This window comes from Triticum aestivum, chromosome 2D (assembly GCF_018294505.1).
Source record: "Triticum aestivum cultivar Chinese Spring chromosome 2D, IWGSC CS RefSeq v2.1, whole genome shotgun sequence".
NCBI lineage: Eukaryota > Viridiplantae > Streptophyta > Magnoliopsida > Poales > Poaceae > Triticum > Triticum aestivum.
In genome coordinates this window covers 20852516-20871607 of record NC_057799.1, presented here as the reverse complement: position 1 = coordinate 20871607, position 19092 = coordinate 20852516, and the positions used below count along the sequence as shown (strand labels likewise).

At 53.5% G+C, this 19092-nt stretch overlaps 1 protein-coding gene and 1 pseudogene across 1 annotated transcript; one reads left to right on the top strand and one right to left on the bottom strand.

The window, feature by feature from the left end:
* Window positions 1–1370: 1370 nt before the first annotated feature.
* Window positions 1371–2808, top strand: LOC123055551 (uncharacterized; annotated as a pseudogene).
* Window positions 2809–11514: 8706 nt separating this feature from the next.
* Window positions 11515–13602, bottom strand: LOC123051182 (tricetin 3',4',5'-O-trimethyltransferase-like). The gene is made up of 2 exons (XM_044473987.1): window positions 13108–13602; window positions 11515–12349 (listed from the first exon to the last, which is right to left on the bottom strand). The coding sequence occupies exons 1-2, from the start codon at window positions 13497–13499 to the stop codon at window positions 11677–11679; spliced, it is 1065 nt and encodes a 354-aa protein (XP_044329922.1). The 5' UTR covers window positions 13500–13602; the 3' UTR covers window positions 11515–11676.
* Window positions 13603–19092: the final 5490 nt, after the last annotated feature.

The following is a 19092-nucleotide window of genomic DNA, read 5'->3' as shown; positions in this document are numbered from 1 at the left end:
TATGCAGTACCTGTAGTATCTGTCTCCCTCTGTATGTATGTGTATCTTAGGAGACAAGATACCGGTCGCACCCCTTGTACCTATATATATATATGTGCCTAGTGCACGATCAATCAATTATCGATGCACCAAATCATTCTCTACAGTATTAGGTTGAGAATGGTACTGTTACAACATTAGAGTTATGCATGAAGCTTCCTGCGCAAAAGAGGAACCTGCAACAGCAATGTGTTCACGTGTACCATCTCAAACAGGCTAAACTGGCAAACCACCTTAAAATATTTTCAATTATGTTATTCCCCATGAAATTAAGAAAGGCATAAGAGTTTAACATGATTCATATGATGTAAGATAGAAAGGAAGGAGGGAACCAAGCAGTTAAGTAAGTAGGTGTATGCTAAATCTTAAAAAGAAAATGTATCCGTTCGAGCTCCCCGGGCTCTCGTCCCCGCGCGCGGCGGTCGGCCCCCCCGGTCTGCTGCCCCCTCCCCCCTTCCGGCCGGTGCGCCTGGCCCCGGGGGGGCCCTGGTTCTTCTCTGAGGTGCAGAGGCTGCTGCTTCGGTCTTCTGCGCTGGCCTCTATGCCGGATCTGGGTGCGGCGCCTCCTCCGGTCCCCTGCTCCCACCCTGCTGCTGCGCCCGCCCTGGGGTGCACGCCGGCGTCCGTCTCCCCTGCGCGCGCGACGCGCTCGTCGGGCGGATCTGGCGATTTTGTCCTGGATTCGGCCCCCTTGCCTGCTGGCATTGATGAGGAGGGCGAGTTTGTTCCGGGCTCGGCCACTCCGTCCCCCCAGGCTTTGTTGGGGCTTCCCCCTCCTCTGCGCGCATTCAAGTCTCCGCGGCCGTGCCGCACGCCTTCAATGCGGCCACCCGCCTCCGCTCCATCATCACCATCCCCCCTCGCTTTTCCCGGCTCGTCAATGCGGCGTCAGGAGGCGTCCTTGCGCCACGGCCTGTCCCGTCCGCTCCTCGAGAGGGGGAGGGCTGGACTTTCGTGCAGCGGCAGCGCCGCCCTCGACGGGACGTGCCTTCAAGCCGGGCGTCTGCCGTCCCGTCCCATCCCGCGCCGGGCGGCCTCGACGAGCAACGCCGAGCCAGTTTCATCTGCTTCAAAAAGCGCACGGAGGGGCGCTGCTCTCGCTGTCTCGCCCCCAAACACCACCGCTCCTCTGCCTGTCGCGACCCTGTGCGCTGCCTCTCCTGCAACCTCTCGGGCCACATCGAGCGCTGCTGCCCCCTGCGGCGTGCGTCAAAGCAGCGTCCGGCCTCCCCGCCTGCGGCCCCTCCGCTGCGCCGCTAGCCCGCCGCTTCAGGCGCGCGTTCCTGGCTGAGGTTGTCGCCTCCCCGTCCGCTTCCCCTCCCCGCGCTGAGATGGCTCGCGCTTTCGCCGGCATCGGGGCGCCGGACGCCCGCCCCGAGGAGGACTCGTGCTTCATCCCGTCCTCATTCGACATGGATCGCGACATGCTTGAGTGGGAGCAGACGGCGGCCATCACCTGGGCCATCAACGCGCCGCGGCGGCTAGTCGCGCTGGACGTCGATCGCGCCATCCGGAAGCAATTCCGGCTCAGCCACGGGGACATGGCTGCCATCCCGTACCACCCGGTGGAGTTCCTCGTCAAGTTCGAGCACACGGCCCAGTGCGACGCAGCGCTTGCTGCGGGTCGCGTGCGTGCTGCCGGTGCCATCGTCCACATCAGGCCGTGGCGTCCTCTAGAGCGCGCGTTCGGGGCCGCCCTCAACTACCGAGTGCACCTGCGCTTGGAGAACGTCCCTGACTACGCGTGGACGCCGTACGTCGCCGAGCGCATCATCGGCCGGCGCTGCTCCCTGGATCGCCTCGACGACCACTCCGTGCTCCGGACAAACTCTGAGACGCTCGACCTCTGGGCCTGGACTGCAGACCCAAACCTCATCCCCAAGGTCATCTGGCTAACATTCACCACCCGTCCATCCGGCGGCCTGAAGGTGTTCGCCAATGTGGCGAGGCCGTCCGGTTGCAAGCGTGGCGCAACCTTCCGGGTGCTGGTCCACTTGGACATGGTGGGGGACCACTCCAATGCTCCCCTGGACTGCTACACCTCTGACGGTCGCGCCGAGGCGTTCAGCCCTCCCAGGCTGCCGCTGGAGTGGCACATGGAGTGCGTCGACGGTGTTCCGCCGCCTCTTGGCGCCACCCTTGCCCTCCCTGACGTGGGAGGCAGCTCGTGGGCTGCTGCACCGCGTCGCCGAGACCGGGGCACGGACGACCACCCCCGACAGATGCCGCGGCGCCAGGACGACAGCGACGACTACGACGACGACTGGCGTGGTGGCGGCGGCCGGGACGGACGCGGCTGGGTGCCCTGCTCCAACGACTCGGCCTTGGACGGGCGCAGGGAGCGCAACCGCTCTCCTCGACGTCGCGACGTGGATTCGGCGCGTCATGGACGTTGCCGTGCGGGCTCCACCGTGGGCGCTGCGTCTCCTGTCATGGCGATGGAGGTCGACCCGGTGGCATGCGGCAAGCTGCACCTTCTGTCCGACGGCGGCGCCACTGCGGGGCCTCGCCTCCCGCTGGTGGACCACGCCCGCCTACTTCGGTCAGAGGTGTCGGCGGCTATCGACACCGCGCTCGCTCCGCTGCGCTCGGAATTCTCTGCCATGCGTCGGCGGCTGGCGGCCCGGCCAGCCCATCCTTGCTGGCTGGCGCGGCTGTTGGCGTGGTGGAGGCGGGTTCGGCGGTGGCCGCCCTGCCTACGCTGTCGGCCTGCTTTGCGGGACTCGCCCTGTCCCCGGACGTGGGGAGCCTCGACACGCCGGGGGTTGAAGCCTGGTCCGCCCCTGATCCGCCACCGACCGATGATGCTTCGCCTCTGGCCCTGCCTGTCGACGCTGGCCGCGCGATGTGCGACGCTGGGGGTGACCCTGTCGGGCTCCTTGTCGCTGCGCCTCTCTCCGCCGCCCTCGTGATCAGGCCTGAGCCGGTCGCTGTCCACTCGGTCATTGCAGCTGGGAGTGGCCCGGCGGAGATCCTCGTCGCCGCGTCCCCCCCACCGTCGTCATCGAGCCTGGGGCGGACGCCACCGACCCGGTTGGAGCTCTCACGCTGCCGGCAGATGCCTGCCCTGAACCCGCCGTCATTGTGGCCCCGGCAGATGCTACGGACGTGCCTCCGATTGGGAACCCCCTGGAGTCTTTCCTCGCCAGCGTCGCCGGGGAGCCGCCCGCCCCGTTGCTGTCTACTCCGGCCACCCGTAGGGGCAAGGGGGGCGTGCCGGTCGCGCCCGGCTCGACAAGAAGAAGGCAAAAGCCCCGCCCGGGGTTGCTACAGAGGCGGTCCAGGAGCTCATTGCCAAGGTCTGTGGTGTACTGCACCCATCTGTTGGATACGACGACAAGGCTAAGCAGGCCTACCTCGACTTGTTCAACATCCCGCTCGCGGCCCCCGTGGTCCAGGCTATTGCTGGACTGGTAGCACACGCCAAGGATATCACCCAGAAAAAGGCGCAGAAGAACAAGAAGAAGGCCGCCCAGGAGGTTGCAAACGCTGTTGCCCAAGTCGCTGATGTGTAGGCTCCCTTGCTGCCGTTGCTTATTGGGCTCCTCTCCTGCGATCATGATGTATCACCGTTCCTTTCCTGCTCTTCGTTTTAGTCGTCCAGAACCATGTATCTTCGCGACTGGAGGTCGCCTATCTTCCCTACATTGTGTCACCAAGCTCAAGTCTGCTAGCTGCACTTCACTCCGTTTCATTCTTTTTCCTCGGCGCCTCCTGAAGTCTACATCCACCATGCTACTTTTAAGTTTCCCATATGGCGCAATCTGACGTAAAAATCATCTGCTGGAACGTCCGTGGACTTAACTCGCACGCTCGCCGTGACGCTGTTCGCGATATCGTTCGCGACTCCCACACCTCCATCGTCTGTCTCCAAGAGACGAAGCTACAACTAGTTGACGACTCCATCATCAGGGAGATGCTTGGACCTTGCTTCACCGCCAATTACTTTGTCTTGCTTGCATCCGGCACTAGAGGAGGAATGATCTTGGCCGCGTCGGACCGCTTCTTCACGCTGTCAAACTGCCAGGCTACTCCGGGCACCATCTCCGCCTCTGTCTCCATGCTAAATGATCGCATTGCCTGGACCATCACTTGCGTCTATGGTCCTCAGGGTGAGTCGGAGAAGGTGGCTTTCATTGAGGAGTTGAGGGCTCTCTCTGCCACGACTGGAAGGCAGTGGCTTCTTTTGGGGGATTTCAATCTGATCACTAAAGCGGCGGACAAGAGCAACGCCAACATCAATCACCGTCTCATTGGGAAATTCCGTGGGGCCCTTGACTTCATGCAGCAAAAAGAGCTACGTATGTGTGGGAGGCGCTTCACCTGGTCCAACGAGCAAGCAAATCCGGTCATGACCAAGATTGACCACGTTTTCCACTCCGATGACTGGGATTTGCTCTTCCCAAATGCGCATCTCCAGGCCATCTCAACGACCTGCTCCGACCATGCCCCGCTATTCCTTCAGGGGTGCGTCGACAATGCGAGGACGCCATCCTTCAAGTTTGAGGAGTTCTGGCTGCAACTCCCCGGCTTCCATGATGCGGTCGCGGCCGTGTGGAACAAGCCCGTCCTGTCCCGCGATGCCCTCCATACGATTCATATCAAGTTGTGCGGAACCGCGAAGGCTTTGCACAAATGGCAAAAAGAGAGGGTTGGTGTTCTAAACACCAAGCTTGCGGTGGCAAAGGAGATCATCTGGCGGCTGGACGTCGCCGAGGAAGGGCGGCCGCTGTCAGAACCTGAGAGGGTTTTGAGGAGACAACTCAAGGCTTCCTACCTTGGCCTTCTCGCCATCCAAAAGATCAAGATGAGACAGCGCTCGCGTCTTAACTGGATCCGTTTGGGGGATGCCACCACCAAGCTTTTCCATGCCCGAGCCAATGGAAGAAGGCGCAAGAATTTCATTCAGACAATCAGGACCGACGTCGGGCTGGCAATTACAACTGAAGACAAGGAGCGGGCCCTCCTCGACCACTTCCAAGAACACCTCGGAAGGCCGACACGGCGATCCAAACGTCTGGCCTGGGAGAACATCGGTATGCAACGCCACGACCTATCTCAGTTGGACACCCCGTTTGATGAAGAAGAGATCAAGGAGGCAGTTTTCTCTATGCCTTCGGTCAAGGCGCCAGGACCGGACGGGTTCATTGGCGCCTTCTTCAAGTCCTGCTGGGAGATTATCAAGACCGACGTCGTGGCCGCAATCCTACAACTGGCAGATCTACGGGGTGATTGCGCCGGGCTGATCAACTCGGCGAACATAATTCTGCTGCCAAAGAAGGCAGACGCCACCAGGATTGGGGACTACCGCCCAATCAACCTCATCCACAGCATCTCGAAGATTTTCTCGAAGTTGTTAGCAAACCGGCTCGCCCCTCTGCTCCCCACGCTAGTCCCAAGAGGCAGAGCGCCTTCGTGAAGAAACGGTGCAACCATGATAACTTCCTACATGTGCAGAACTTGGTAAAGGAGTTGCATCGCACGTCAACGCCTGGCCTCTTCCTCAAGCTGGACATCTCAAAGGCCTTCGACTCTGTCGGCTAGGCTTACCTACTGGAGGTACTCGAGCAACTTGGTTTCAGTCAACGTTGGCGGGACTGGATTTGCATGTCCTTGGCATCATCTTCTTCGCGGATTCTGCTAAATGGAAACCCGGGCCCCCCCTTTTGCTCACGCTTGCGGCCTGCGTCAGGGTGACCCTATGTCCCCCATGCTGTTCATCCTTGCAATTGACCCGCTTCAACTTATGCTCAAGGCTCGTTCGACTTCCTGCAGAATTTCACTTTACGCTGATGACGCGGGCATCTTTGCCAACCCTGTGAAGGAAGAATTGGACGCCATTGCGGGAATACTTGCCTGTTTTGGGGAGGCATCGGGTCTCATTACCAACGTGACCAAGACGAAGGTGTTCCCTATTCGCTGCTAGCAGATTGACCTCGCCCACATTTTATCGGAATTCCCTGTGAAGATCGTTGCATTCCCAACTAAGTACTTGGGCCTTCCCCTGCATACCTCAAGGCTCAAGCGGGTTCATCTGCAACCTCTCATAGACAAAGCAATGGGCAAGCTTCCGGGATGGAAGGGAAAGAACCTTGCGAGGCCGGGAAGGGTCTCCTTGGCAAAGTCTGTGCTATGCGCCATGGCCACACATCACCTCACTGTGCTCCCTCTTCCGGCGTGGGCCAACCATAAGCTTAGCAAGATCTCTCGCAACTTCATATGGCAACGCGACAATTCCGAGAATGCGACCGGAGGGCACTCCCTGGTAAACTGGAAGACGGTGTGCAGGCCAAAGGCCCTAGGTGGGCTGGGAATCACAGACCTAGAGAGATTTGGTCGGGCTCTCCGCTTACGCTGGCCATGGCTAATGTGGACCGACCCTGACCGTCAGTGGGTGGGCTCTGCCCTACCCTGCGACGACTCGGATATGGCGCTATTGAGAGCTTCGACCTCCATCGTGTTGGGTAACTGCCACAAAGCTCTGTTCTGGCATGATGACTGGAGGGGAAAGGGTCCCCTTAGGATGCTGGCTCCCGGATTATACAAAATCGCCACAAGAAAGCAGAGAACAGTGTCCAAAAGCTGCACGAGGATACATGGATCAGATCAGTCGCCCGCCTTCAGTCTCCCATACACCTGCAGGAATTCATCTCGATAGCATCTCTGACCTCCCAGGTTACACTGACTACGGACAGGGAGGAATCCATCTTCTGGCGTTGGACTACAAATGGAATCTACTCCGCGGCGTCGGCATATACAGCCCACTTCTCTGGCACCTTCCCCAGGTTCTCGACGAGTCTGCCCCAGACCCGCCGCCGCCGTGAGACACCGCTGCTACTCCTGCAACTCCAGTCTCCGTGACTCCACCTGCAATAGTGCTCCCTTGCAACTTGTAAAGATGCGAAGCCGTCCTCTCTTCAATCATCACGGTCACCTTATCTTCCATGATTCTCATGGTCTTCCTATCCCGATCACAACGGAATACCATACCACCATCATGAAGAACACCAAGTGAAATTAGATTCCTCCTTAGCCCTGGCACATGCCTGACTCCCCGAAGCATCCGCTCAACTCCGTCAAACATCTTGATTTTGATGTCACCCACTCCAGCAACACGATAACATGTGTCATTGCCCACATAGGCTAAACTAAACTCACCAGACTTGTACGAAGAGAACCACTCCCTGTTGGGTGTCGCATGAAAAGAGCAAGCTGAATCCAACATCCACGCTTCACCTTTGGTTGACCGCCTGTCTGATAGTATGAGAACATCACTACTGCTGTCTGAGTCATCACCATGAGTTGCCTTATTAGCACTTGCCCCACTATTGAGTTCTGGACAGTCCTTTCTCATATGTCCCCACTGCTTACACTTGTGACACTGTATATTCTTTTTCTTTTTCTTGTTCTTCCCATTCTCATATCCCTTCCGCCACTGCTCACCCTTGACTAGCAAACCTTCACCATGAGAGACTTCCACCGCGTTCTTCTTTCTCATATCATAAGATAGCAATGCCGCAGTAATATCCTCATTCTTGATGGTCTCCTTGCCGTGCGTCAAAGTAGTGATCAAATGGTCATATGATGATGGCAATGAACAAAGAAGCAGAATTGCCCTATCCTCGTCGTCAACCGTTGCACCCAAGCGTGCTAAATCCGTCACGACTTGATTAAAGGCGTTCATATACTCCACAAGATCTGAACCCTCCTGCATCCTCATCCCATACAACTTTTGCTTCAAATACACCTTGGTCGTTGCAGTCTTGGACATAAACTGACTTTCCAGCTTCTCCCAGATCTTCTTCGGCGAATTCTCATCCATCACATGATAAATAACCTGGTCCGACAGACACAACCGTATAGTCCCGGCTGCTTTCAACTGTAACTCCTCCCAGTCATCCGCCTCCATCTTAGCTGGCTTGGCTTCCTGCAACACCGCCTTCAAGCATCCCTGTTGTGCCAACAAATCTTTCACCCTTGTCTGCCATGACCCAAAGCTTCCAGTTCCGTTGAACTTCTCCACCTCAAACCTTGTATCCGATGGCGCCATGGTCCTTTGTATGGCTGACCCTGCGAAAAATTATATGAGCTATCCCCGCGACGCCTAAGTACACTAGCAAAACCCACGTGGTCTCACCTCCGTGCACTAATAGCAATCTGCCAAAAACAATTGGTCTTCACGTGTTCTGCTCACTTGGCTCAACCCCACAATGCTAGCTTTTTGCCTTCTCTGCCGAATACTCCTGCTACACGATAGGTGCGTAGCCCCTGATAGATTTTCTCTTGCGCCGATTTTGATCTGTTGCCTCTTGTGCCTTGGCCGTACGCTTGCTGCAGCTTTTATTTGCAACCGTAGCTCTCCGCTTTTGGCACGAGGCCGTTGCCTCCAGGGACTCGGTCCCGACTTTTTTTCCAAAACAAATCCGGTTCTGATTGCTGCACCGAGATAACCACTGAAACCTGCACAAGCAGTGTCTAATACGCATCTGCCTTGTCCAACAACAGCACGTACGCGTGTCCGCGTTGGGCACCGCTGGCCCGCCTCCAGCCACGTGCTGAACCGTACCTTAGCCCAACTGCGTAGCCTCACACAGTTGTGCTGCAGGCGTCAACTTTCGATCTCGCCGACTCCGTGGTCGATGCGGATCCTTCCGCGGCATCTTCGTCTCCTCTGGATCAACTAAACAACTGCCTCGTAGCCTAGCTCATGATACCACTTGTTAGAATAAATTCGAGATGCGCAGTCGATCCACCGAGGAACAAGCAATCACAGGCAATGACGACACCGAGATTTGTTAACGAGGTTCGGCGAACTCGCCTACTCCCCGGGGCAATGACTACGGGCGCTCCTCCCCGAGATACCGCAACACCGGCCACCCGGGCGCCGGCACAAGCCGCCAGCACCCCCTTGCGAGCCTGCCGCTATCTAGTCGTCATGGGTTACAACATGGGGTGCCTCCTTATATAAGAGGCCAACGGTACAACATGTCCGACTCCGACACTACAAGTATCCTATCCAGACTACAACACCAAGTCCAAGCGTAACCCAACTAGTACAAAATATTCGACACAAACACAACAGAGTCAATCCGTGCTTTATTATTAGGGAAATATTTTTTTGACCGACCAAACATTATGGGCCTTTGGCATTTTGTTTTGGGGTTTTTTTACTTTTTATTTTTCAACCGAAAAAGGGCATTTCCTATTTAACGCCACAGGCGCCGGTTTTAGTTGTTTCCGCAAACCGGCGCCTGCAGCACTCCCGCAATGGGCCGGCCCATGTAGGGTTTCTTCTCGGTGTTTTAATTCTGCAAAAAGAAAGAGATGATCTTGTGGTGATTTGATTTTGTTTTTCCTCCCTTATTTCTTTTTTTTTTCATTTTTCATTTTCCGTTTTCTGTTTTCTTTTTCATCCTGGTTCATTGAATTGTTTGCAAATAAGTGAACTTTTTATTTTGAAATTCGATGAACTTTTTTCAAATTTGTGAACTCTTTTTCAAAAATCTATGAACTTTTTTTTTCAAATTCTGTGAACTTTTTTGAAAACCGATGAACTTTATTAAAATCCGATGAACTTTTTTTCAATTTCGATGAACTTTTTTTCAACTTCATTGACTTTTTTCGAATTAGATGAACTAGTTTTCAAATTCAATGCACTTTTTTCAAAATTGATGAACTTTTTTTCAAAGAACCAAAAGTTTACATTTAAATTCAATGAACTTTTTCAAATTTAATGAAATTTTTCGAATTTTTTGTGAACTATTTTTCATTATTGATGAACTTTTTTCAGAATCATTGAACTTTTATTGAATAGGGCAAAGTATTTTTGCATGTTCAGAAACTTTTCCCAAAATCTGTGAAGTTTTAGTTTTTTTTCAAGTAAATCATGTAACAGTGGCTTTAATAGCTTTTAAAGGTTTCGTGCTGTACTAAATCACTTCTAATCGCATGTCCGATTGGTTAGCCGAACAAAGTACGCTGTGATGGTTGTTAGTTCAATTCCTCGCATTGGCGCTTTTTTTGTGCGGCGCCCCTTCGTGGGCCGGCCCATCCCGCGCTGTAGCGAGCGCCGCATCTCCTAATCGGCGCCTGCAACGCCGACTAGGAGCTCCCCAAAAAAAGGTTATGGGTTTTAATTTTTTTTACTGAATATTTTTATGGTTTTGAGAGAGAGAGAGGGGTGCTTTACGGGCCTTGACTTTTTTCATGATGATTTTATGGTTTTGAGAGAGAGGGTCGGGTGTGTGAGAAAAAAAGAGAGAAACGTGAGAGCATAGCCAGCCAAGAAAAAAGAACGGAAACACTAATGCCCACACGTGTGGGAGTTTGCATCTCGCTCACACGCGTGGATCCGCGTCCGTTTGTGGGTGCACCAATCTTGGCATGTTTGTGGTGCCACGTAGAACTGGACTGGTGTGTGGGCATTTACTCGGTCGCCCACACGTCCGTTTCACCACACGGAGGGGCCGGTGTGTGGGCGTTTAGCAGTTCGCACACACGTCAGTTTTCACTCACGCACAGGGGCTGGTGTGTGGGCGTTTATCAGTTCACCCACACGCCCGTCTCCTCTCCCACACCCAAAGCTATCACTTGCCATGTGTTTTGTAGGGTACATGGCAACTGCCCTAGTGTGCTTGTAAGCAGATGGCAACTCTCTCTTTTACCCGAACATGTCAGTTGCCATGTGTTTTGCAGGGTACATGGCAAGTGTCCTAGTGTGCTTGTAAGCAGATGGCAACTCTCTCTTTACCCGAACATGTTATTTTACCATGTCTTTTTGTAGCGCTACACTGCAACTGTCCAGTGTTAGTAGGTGGCAACTCTTAAAGTTTTTCAAATCATGGCAACTGTAGTAAACAACACATACATGGCAACTACCTAGTGTTAGTAGGTGGCAACTCCTAAAGTTTTCAAATCATGGCAACTGTAGTAAGCAGACCATACATGGCAACAGCTGCAGTTGTCAAAAAATGGCATCTGACACTTGACCTGAGATGGCAACTGCAGTTGAGCAACCATGGCAAATGTAGTGGTCAGACATGGCAACTGTAGTACAACAACATGGCAACTGCAATTAAACGGACATTGAAGAGGGTCCGGACCATGTCAACTATGGGGACGCGTGGTGACTGTCACGCGGGGCGTGCGGGACCGTGAGGTAGGTGGCTGAGAGAGGTCGTGTGGGTGTTATCTACTTTGCCCACACGTAGGCGTGTGAGAGAGACCACGAGGAAAAAATGAGGCTTATGGGCATTACTTGTTTTGCCCACACGTAGGCGTGTGGGGTGGTCCGCTTAGACACCACACAAAACGTGTGGTCAGACCCCTTAACGTCCACACGTGTGGCAGTTATCGTTGTCCAAAAAGAATACATGAGAGATGGGAGTTCGGTGAAGTTCTGTTTTTATAACCAAGAAAGGAGCCGGGGAGTTGTAGCTAGATTGTGATAGAAGTTATTTAAATCATTTTTCTTATTTAATAGATCAAGAGTTGATCTATGCCGTAATAATTCGGTCCCATGAGATTAACGGTTCATAAAATCTAATTGACATAGGAATTTTAAGGAGTCACAAACTAGTATAGGTATAGATATAGATTTGGAGAGCAACAACCAACGGAAAGAGATCTGAGATGCATCTATTTGGTGAATTCAATGACCCAGGTGTTGCTGTGGATGTAGGCGGTCTTGACACTGGTGAACCCTGCGGACATGGCAAGCTCCTCGAACTCCCTCTGGTTTCTCTCCTTGCCGCCTGCCGTGTGCGTGAGCATGATCATGTCGGTGAGGGACGCCTGCTGCCCCCTGGACGTCGCCTCTGGTTTGACCGGCAGGATGCCTTCGACGATGACGACCTTGCCTTGAGCGGGAAGTGCACCGTAGCAGTTTTTTAGTAGAGTTGTGCAGTGCTCGTCGGGCCAGTTGTGGAGGATCCACTTTAGGATGATGGCGTCGCCGCTGGGCACGTTCTTGAACATGTCGCCTGCGACGTGCTGCACGCCGGGGGATTGCGGCGCCTCGGCGATGACGTGGGGCAAGTCGAAGTTGATTCCCTTGATGTGCGGGTACTTGGAGGTGACGGCGCGGATGGTGGAGCCAACGCCGCCGCCCACGTCTACAAGAATGGCGATGCGATGGAAGCCCGTGTACAAGTCGACGAGCTTCCCGGTGATGATGGTGGTGTAGCCCTTCATGGCCTCGTTGAAGACGCGGTTCAAGCGCGCGTCCGTTTTGGTGTACTCGTACATTGTCATCCCATGTGCCTTGTGGAATGGGAGGCCACCATCAAGGACCGCGTCCTTCAAATGATACCTGCAAATTAATCATAGTTTAACAAATTGGAGATTCAGCTTATATTACTTTACTAACTAATGTCTGTAGACATATATAAATACATACAACCTTCGTCCCAATATATAAGCCGTTTTTAAGACTAGTTACCCTATAAAAACAACTTATATTGCAGGAGGGAACGAGTGCTATTACTCCCTATGTTTTTATACTCCGCATATTAGTTTTGACGTAAGTCAAACTTTATAAGATTTGACCAAGTTAACCGAAAACAATCTAAACATTTACAATATAAATATATATGGTATGAAAATATAAGAACAATAATTCTAATGGTATTGACTGGTATTATGGATTTTTTTAATGAATTTAGTAAAACTTACTCCCACGGTAACGAAATATAAGAGCGTTTAGACTACTAGAGTAGTGATCTAAACGCTCTTATATTTCTTTATAGAGGGAGTAGAGTGTTTGACTCCAGACAAAGCTATATGCAAATTAAGAAAAAATGAGGAGACTATAATATACTCCCTCCGTCTCTAAAATTAGTACAAAGTTGAGTCACAGAGAGGATAGATTTAAATTGCGGGCAAACGGAAACCGCGGAAGGAAAATCTGCCGCGATAGTTAAGGAAGAAACAGCGCGATCCCCGGCGATTGCGGCGCGATCTACCGCAATCCTGGGAAGGAAACAAATTGCGGGGCGGATTTCACGCGGCGCTCTCGCCGCGATAGCTGTCTTTTCGCCCGCCATTTTAAACTATGGAGTATATACTTACAAGCTCTCCATAGGGACCTTGTCATTGGTGAGAAGGAGCAGAGGGGCCATGGAGATGCCGTCCAGGTCGGGCGTGAACCACTTGCACACGGGCGTGGGGCCGTACCGCCGGATGTGCGTGCCTTCCTCCACCTCGCACGACACCACCTTGTAGGATGCCAGCAGGTGCAGCATGCGGTCGACCATGGCCGGCGCGTCCGGGTTGGTCGTCGGTGTCGGCAGCCGCGCGGCCACCTCAGACGGTGACAGCATCTTGCCGCCGGCGCCCATGAGGACCTCGAGCATGCCCAGCTCGATGGCGTTCTTGAGCGTCAGCGGCAGGAGAGCCGTGGAAGATAGCTGCATGGCGTAGATGCACGCCTCCTCGTCGACGGCAGCCATTTCCGCGGCCATGGAGCTGCCTCTCTGCCTCCTCCGGGTGTGCTGCGGCTGGTGGTACTAAGCGTAGCGTATTTGTTTTCTACCGAGGAGTCTGCTAGCTAACACTTATATAGATAGAGGTGCCGACACCCACCTACATGGTGAAAATTACTAAAGGCTTGTTCGTTTAATCCCTTCCCCAAGGGGATTGGAGAGGTTTGAAGGGGATTGGGAAGAAATTTGACTTAAAGGGATGTAATCCCTCACAATCCCCGTTAATCCCCCTCAAACCCCGTGCAAACAGAACAAGGCCTAAGCCAGATTGCGAAAAGTTAGTTCGTCAAAAACTAATCGTGTAGCAAAGTGCACTGATAATATTTGAGACAGCATATGACTATTCTAGCAGCTCATATTCCTGTGGAATCAGCGCATGATTAAAGTACTATCTGCAGCTCATCATGAACACTCAAAGGCACCTGCGATACAGCTACAGCTTCGTAAGGTTATGTTCGGGCCGTGGTGTGCACTGTTGAATTGTGTCTACTCGGAGACAAAAGAACCAGGCTCACATGGTAGCAGTAGCACCGTGTCGTGGCTCACTGCCATACAGAGCCACAATTAAAGGTGATGAATTTTTCTGGGGACTCCTGCTTTGGATGGTGGTGAGTGATGAGTGATGAGAGAATTTTCGCTCTTTAGCTAGAGGGGTTAGAGCATCTTTTGGCCCTCCAGGGAGCGCGTAAAATCGCCATTTAGGGGGCGAGCCGGCGCTAAAAGTTGGCGTGGGGCTTTCGGGTTTCCAGCCGCCGGTCCCAGGATCGCTCCCAGAAGGCTGTCTTTAAAAGAAAGGAATCCGGCTAAAGTTCGGTAAATGGGACAAAGATTCGGCTAAAGTTCGGCAAACATGACACTACATAAAAAAGTTAAGTACATTTAAAAAACGGCCGCAACTACAACTACGGGCCAAAGAACGCGGTGAGCGCGGCGAAGTCGCCGACGTCGCCGCCATCCGCGCTGTCGTCCTCGTCGTCCTCCTTGACGCGGCCGCCCCTGCTGGACCCCTGCCCAGCGTCGCCCGGGCGGACCGGTGGCGGTGGCGCGTCGTCGTCGCTGTCGTCGAGGACGACGATGCCTCCCTCGTCTCGGCCATGGCACGGAGCGACGAACTGCTCGTAGGCGCGACACTGGCGCTCCAGCTCCGTCCGCGCTCACTCTGCGCGCGCCCACTTCAAGGCTGCCGCGTCGTCGAGCTCCTCCTTCACGCCGCCGGCAAGCCCTGGCTCCATCTTCAAGACGGCGATCCCCGGCTCCGTCTTCACGGAGGCGAGCCCCGGCTCCGTCTTCGGTTTGACGTAGCGGGGAGGAGATGAGGAGGAGGCTCGCCTGCTGCCCTCGTTGATGGCGATGCCGGCGCTGCGAGTGCGCCGGCCGAGCGGCGTCTCCGCTGCGGGCTCGGCCTTGACGCCGACCACCGCCGGCGAGCCAGAGGAATGGGAAGAGGAGCGTGAGGAGGAGTGGGAGGAGGAAGACGAGGAGGAGCCGAACCGCCTGGGCATCCATTGCCCGGCGCTCCGGCGGGGGAACGGGCCGGCGGCCGCGGCAGGGTATGTCAGTGGCGGGTCGTTGCCGCCCTCGAGGTGCTGGAGAACCTCATGGAGCGTGCGGCCGGGGCGCCCCTCGCTGTTCTTGACGCTCCCACCACCGGCGTCCCGTTAGTGGAGGCCAGCCGCTGCGCCTGCCGGTGCTGGAAATACGCCGCCCACACCTTGTGGTTGTCGGCGGCGTACTGCGGGAGGGCGCGCTGTTCCTCCGTCAGCGACGCCCGCGCGCGGTCGACCTCGTCAGCGAAGTAGTCGGAGCGTGCGTTGACGCCGGGCACCCGGGGAATGGGGACACCACCGTCCCTGAGCCTCCACCCGCCCGGCCCTGCGCGCATGTCAGGCGGCGCCGAGATGTTGGCCTCGAAGAGCAGATACGCCTCCCACACGTGCAGCGAGCGACGGCCGAAGCCGTTGGCCGCCGCCGCGGAATCGCTCGGCCATCGTCGATGCTAGGCTTGGGGAGAGAGGGGAGGATCGTCGGCGGCGGCTGGGCACTGGGAGAGAGAGAGCGGGGTGTGGCCAGAGGCGAGGGCGAGGCGTCGCTTTTATAGCCGGGCACCGTGTGTACGCATGGCGGGAGGTGGGGCGTCGCCGCGCCGACGGTGAGGAAGCGCCGCCCATGAGGAATCAATGGAAGGCTGACCGGCGGCAGCCTTGGCATTGATTCCCTGCGGGAAGAAACCGAAGCGTTGTGAGGACGACGAGGCGAGTGTCGCTGACGTGGCGGGCCCGCGGTGAGTTCGCGCCAAAATCGCTCGCCCCGGCGCTCCCAGGCGCCCCCCAGTGCGCCGGATTCGGCCTGGGTCCGTCGGCCCCAATTTCGGCCCAACCAGGCGAAAAACGGGTTCATGAAGGCGCGACTGGGTCGATTTCGCCCGCCGACGCTAAAAAATCGCTGGGGGAGGGGGGGAGGGACGTATTGGGGGCGCAGCTGGAGATGCTCTTATCATCTACAAGCTGTGGTGAAATTCTGCGCGGTGGGCTGCGAGGAATGGTGCATGCAAAGGTTGAGAGAGAGGGGGAGAGTTTCCATGAGGTCAATCTAAAGCTAGCTCTGTCCTCTCTCCTCTTCCTTCACTCGCACGAGCTCCACCTTGTATGCATGGCGGACAAGGCCAGCGCATGTGAATGAGAGATCGAAGCGTTGGGAGATTATGCTCTTTCCAAGTAGATGTAGATTCCATGGATATGGAGGTGAGGGAATTCGCAACATGGCCGAGTCATTGACGCGTCAGTCTACTTACTTGCTGCAGTAGGCGCATGCAGACACAATACCATGTGACACTTAACTGTTACCATGTGACCAACTCACTATATGACAAATCAGAGATGTCGGCCACGTTCCTGTCACGTTCCTAGAATCCCGTACAAGATACTCCCTCCATTCTGCTTCAAAGGGCTTATTTTAAAATTTCCATATTTCCATAATACTTATCTCACTTTGAGTTTCATTCACTTGAAGCAAATTGAGTCCCACACCTGATTCCATATAGATGAGAGAGACAGAGAGACAGAGAGAATTGAAGGCCATGCATGACATGCAAATCCAATTAAGCTAGCCGTAGATAGTATCATGCATGTTAATTATGCAATTTTGATACGATGCAATATCATGATAGCGTATCATAAGAAATGCTGTGCTATTATATGTCTGTTAATAAATAAGGTCATCTAAAGATACTAATATATACCATGCATACAGAGGCGGTATCAAGTATGATATGCATAATACTAACTTATGATAATACCGACTATGGGCAGCGTAGGGGGGGGGGGGGGGTGCATTTACTGCTTGAGGAGTTGAACACGTGAACAATATTTCATTGGACAGCTTTTGCAGCGTGAAACTTGTGGCATCCACTCACCATCTATATTGATTGATGAGAATTTTCAGATGAGTCTTCAAACTGGAAGGGCAGGACAAGTGTTGGGACCTGCATATTTTTGGGTACATTACCCTAAGAGATGTGGTGCAACATGTGTTCCAAGACACCATGAAAGTGTGAGATGGATCATGTACTAATAAAGTAGCATGACTTTGTAACAATTGTGCATGTTGGTTATTGGACTGGCTATAGATGACATGGAAATAAGAATAACCAGCCGTTGGCACTACGAGGCGTGACAGTGATATGGATATGAAATATAGACCTCGCAATCTCAAATACTGGGCAAACTGAGACACAATCTTTTGGAAGGACCGCACGTACAACTATAAGCCACAAAGCAAAGGCCGCAGTATACTTGGTAGTGTGATTGTGAAATTAGATGATGGTTCGATCATATTAGCAGCATGTCCTTTATACACTTTGGGTTGTATTTATTTCTGAAAAAGTAGATTGATCCATTCCATTCCATTCTTCCGCGTCTATGACCACGATTTCTAACGGAAGGGTCGATATTAGTACCGTATGATCCCATAGTTTATCAGAACCCATATTTTAGACACTAGAACGAGGTAAATCTATGTGTAAATTGCAGTCATGCATATGGAGAACTAAGAAATTTATAACTTTTATTACAGCGATAAGTACACACTACTGCAGGATGCTGCTAACACGACACTATGATCAGAGACCCTTCGACGAAACTCTGTGCGATGCCATAATCGCAAACGGTGGTGTAAAAAAACCGTCAAAAAAGGTGCAAAACGTTTGTGATGGAGGATGCATCGAACACGGTTTAGATTTGAGTTGCGTTTGCGATGCGGCGCATACGATTCAGCTTAATTAACTGTTTGCGATGAGGATGAACAAAAGAAACGGGCAGCGAGATAAAGGTGTGTGCGATATACAGTATACGGTTCAATCGGATGAACTGTTTGTGATTAGGCAACAAAAAAAATGGTCAGCCAAATTAAGGTGTGTGCGATATACGGCATGCGGTTCACTCGGATGAACTGTTTGCGTTGAGATAAGAAAACAGAAACGGTTCAATATAACAAGATGTGTGTGATATGCGGCAAACAGGCCTGTAATCAGAAATGTGTGCGAAGACCGATAATAACACAGAAGATCGCTTCTAATAAGACGTATGTGATATGCTCTGTCTACACAACATTTATTGGCCACTGGGGGACGGTGTAAGGGCATATTTATCTCTTAGTTGTTTTGGTGATTGATGACAATGCTTTTGCGGACTAATCGTGTGCATTGAGCATTTCAGATATATCATACCAGGCACAAGACAATTTGGTGCCCCTCGAAGACTATTGAAGACGGCGTTTCTCTACGTTTCTTTTCGATGGATTTGAGTCGTAGGAAAGCCGTACTATTAAGAGGGGATCCGCGTTGGAAAGGTTTGGGTGGAATCAACACGTACACGTCTGTTCCTGTTGCACCACCGTTCCTTTGGCTCTTTGGAGAATCCTCCGTTTTTCCGTGTCTCTGCGAAATGAAGGACTCCTAGTGTTGCTGAACTAGGGCATGCGGTAGTGCTGCTCTTCGGAGCGGTAGTACCGGAGGCCCTTGCGGTAGTACCGTGGCCCCAGGGCAGACCCAGCGGCTCGAGCGGTTGTAGGGGCGGATGTAATTTTTTACATCTACGCCCCACACGGTAGTACCGTGCCTAGGGTGCGGTAGTACCGCGAGCTCTGGGCAGGCGCGGCAACATAAGCGAAAGTAGGGGCGGATGTAATGTTTTACATCCGCGCCCTACACGGTAGTACCGCTCCAGGCTTGCGGTACTACCGTGTCGGATTTTTGCACAGATCCCAACTCAGCGGAAGTTGCCACAGATGTATTTTTATATGTCCGTACCTTCCCAAATCTGGACTATCCCTGCCTTGCGGTAGTACCGCAAGGGGGAGCGGTAGTACCGCGCCAGCGGTTCTACCGCCCTCTACTTCATCGCATCAGGGTTGCTTTGGTTTCTGCTGCATGGGCGGTAGTACCACAGTGCCTTGCGGTAGTACCGTGTGCCCTAACGGTAGTACCGCGTCTCCGGTGCGGTAGTATCATGCTTCGCAGGCTGACTTGGTGGATAACGGTTGGATTTGTTGTTCCACTATATAAGGGGGGTCTTCT

Bases quoted from the DNA above. Each gene is read 5' to 3' on its own strand.
- LOC123051182 (XM_044473987.1), bottom strand. From the start codon at position 13,499: ATGGCCGCGGAAATGGCTGCCGTCGACGAGGAGGCGTGCATCTACGCC. The intron at 12,350-13,107 runs GTAAGTATATAC...ATTAATTTGCAG, and splicing joins AAGGTCCCTATGGAGAGCTT to GTATCATTTGAAGGACGCGG.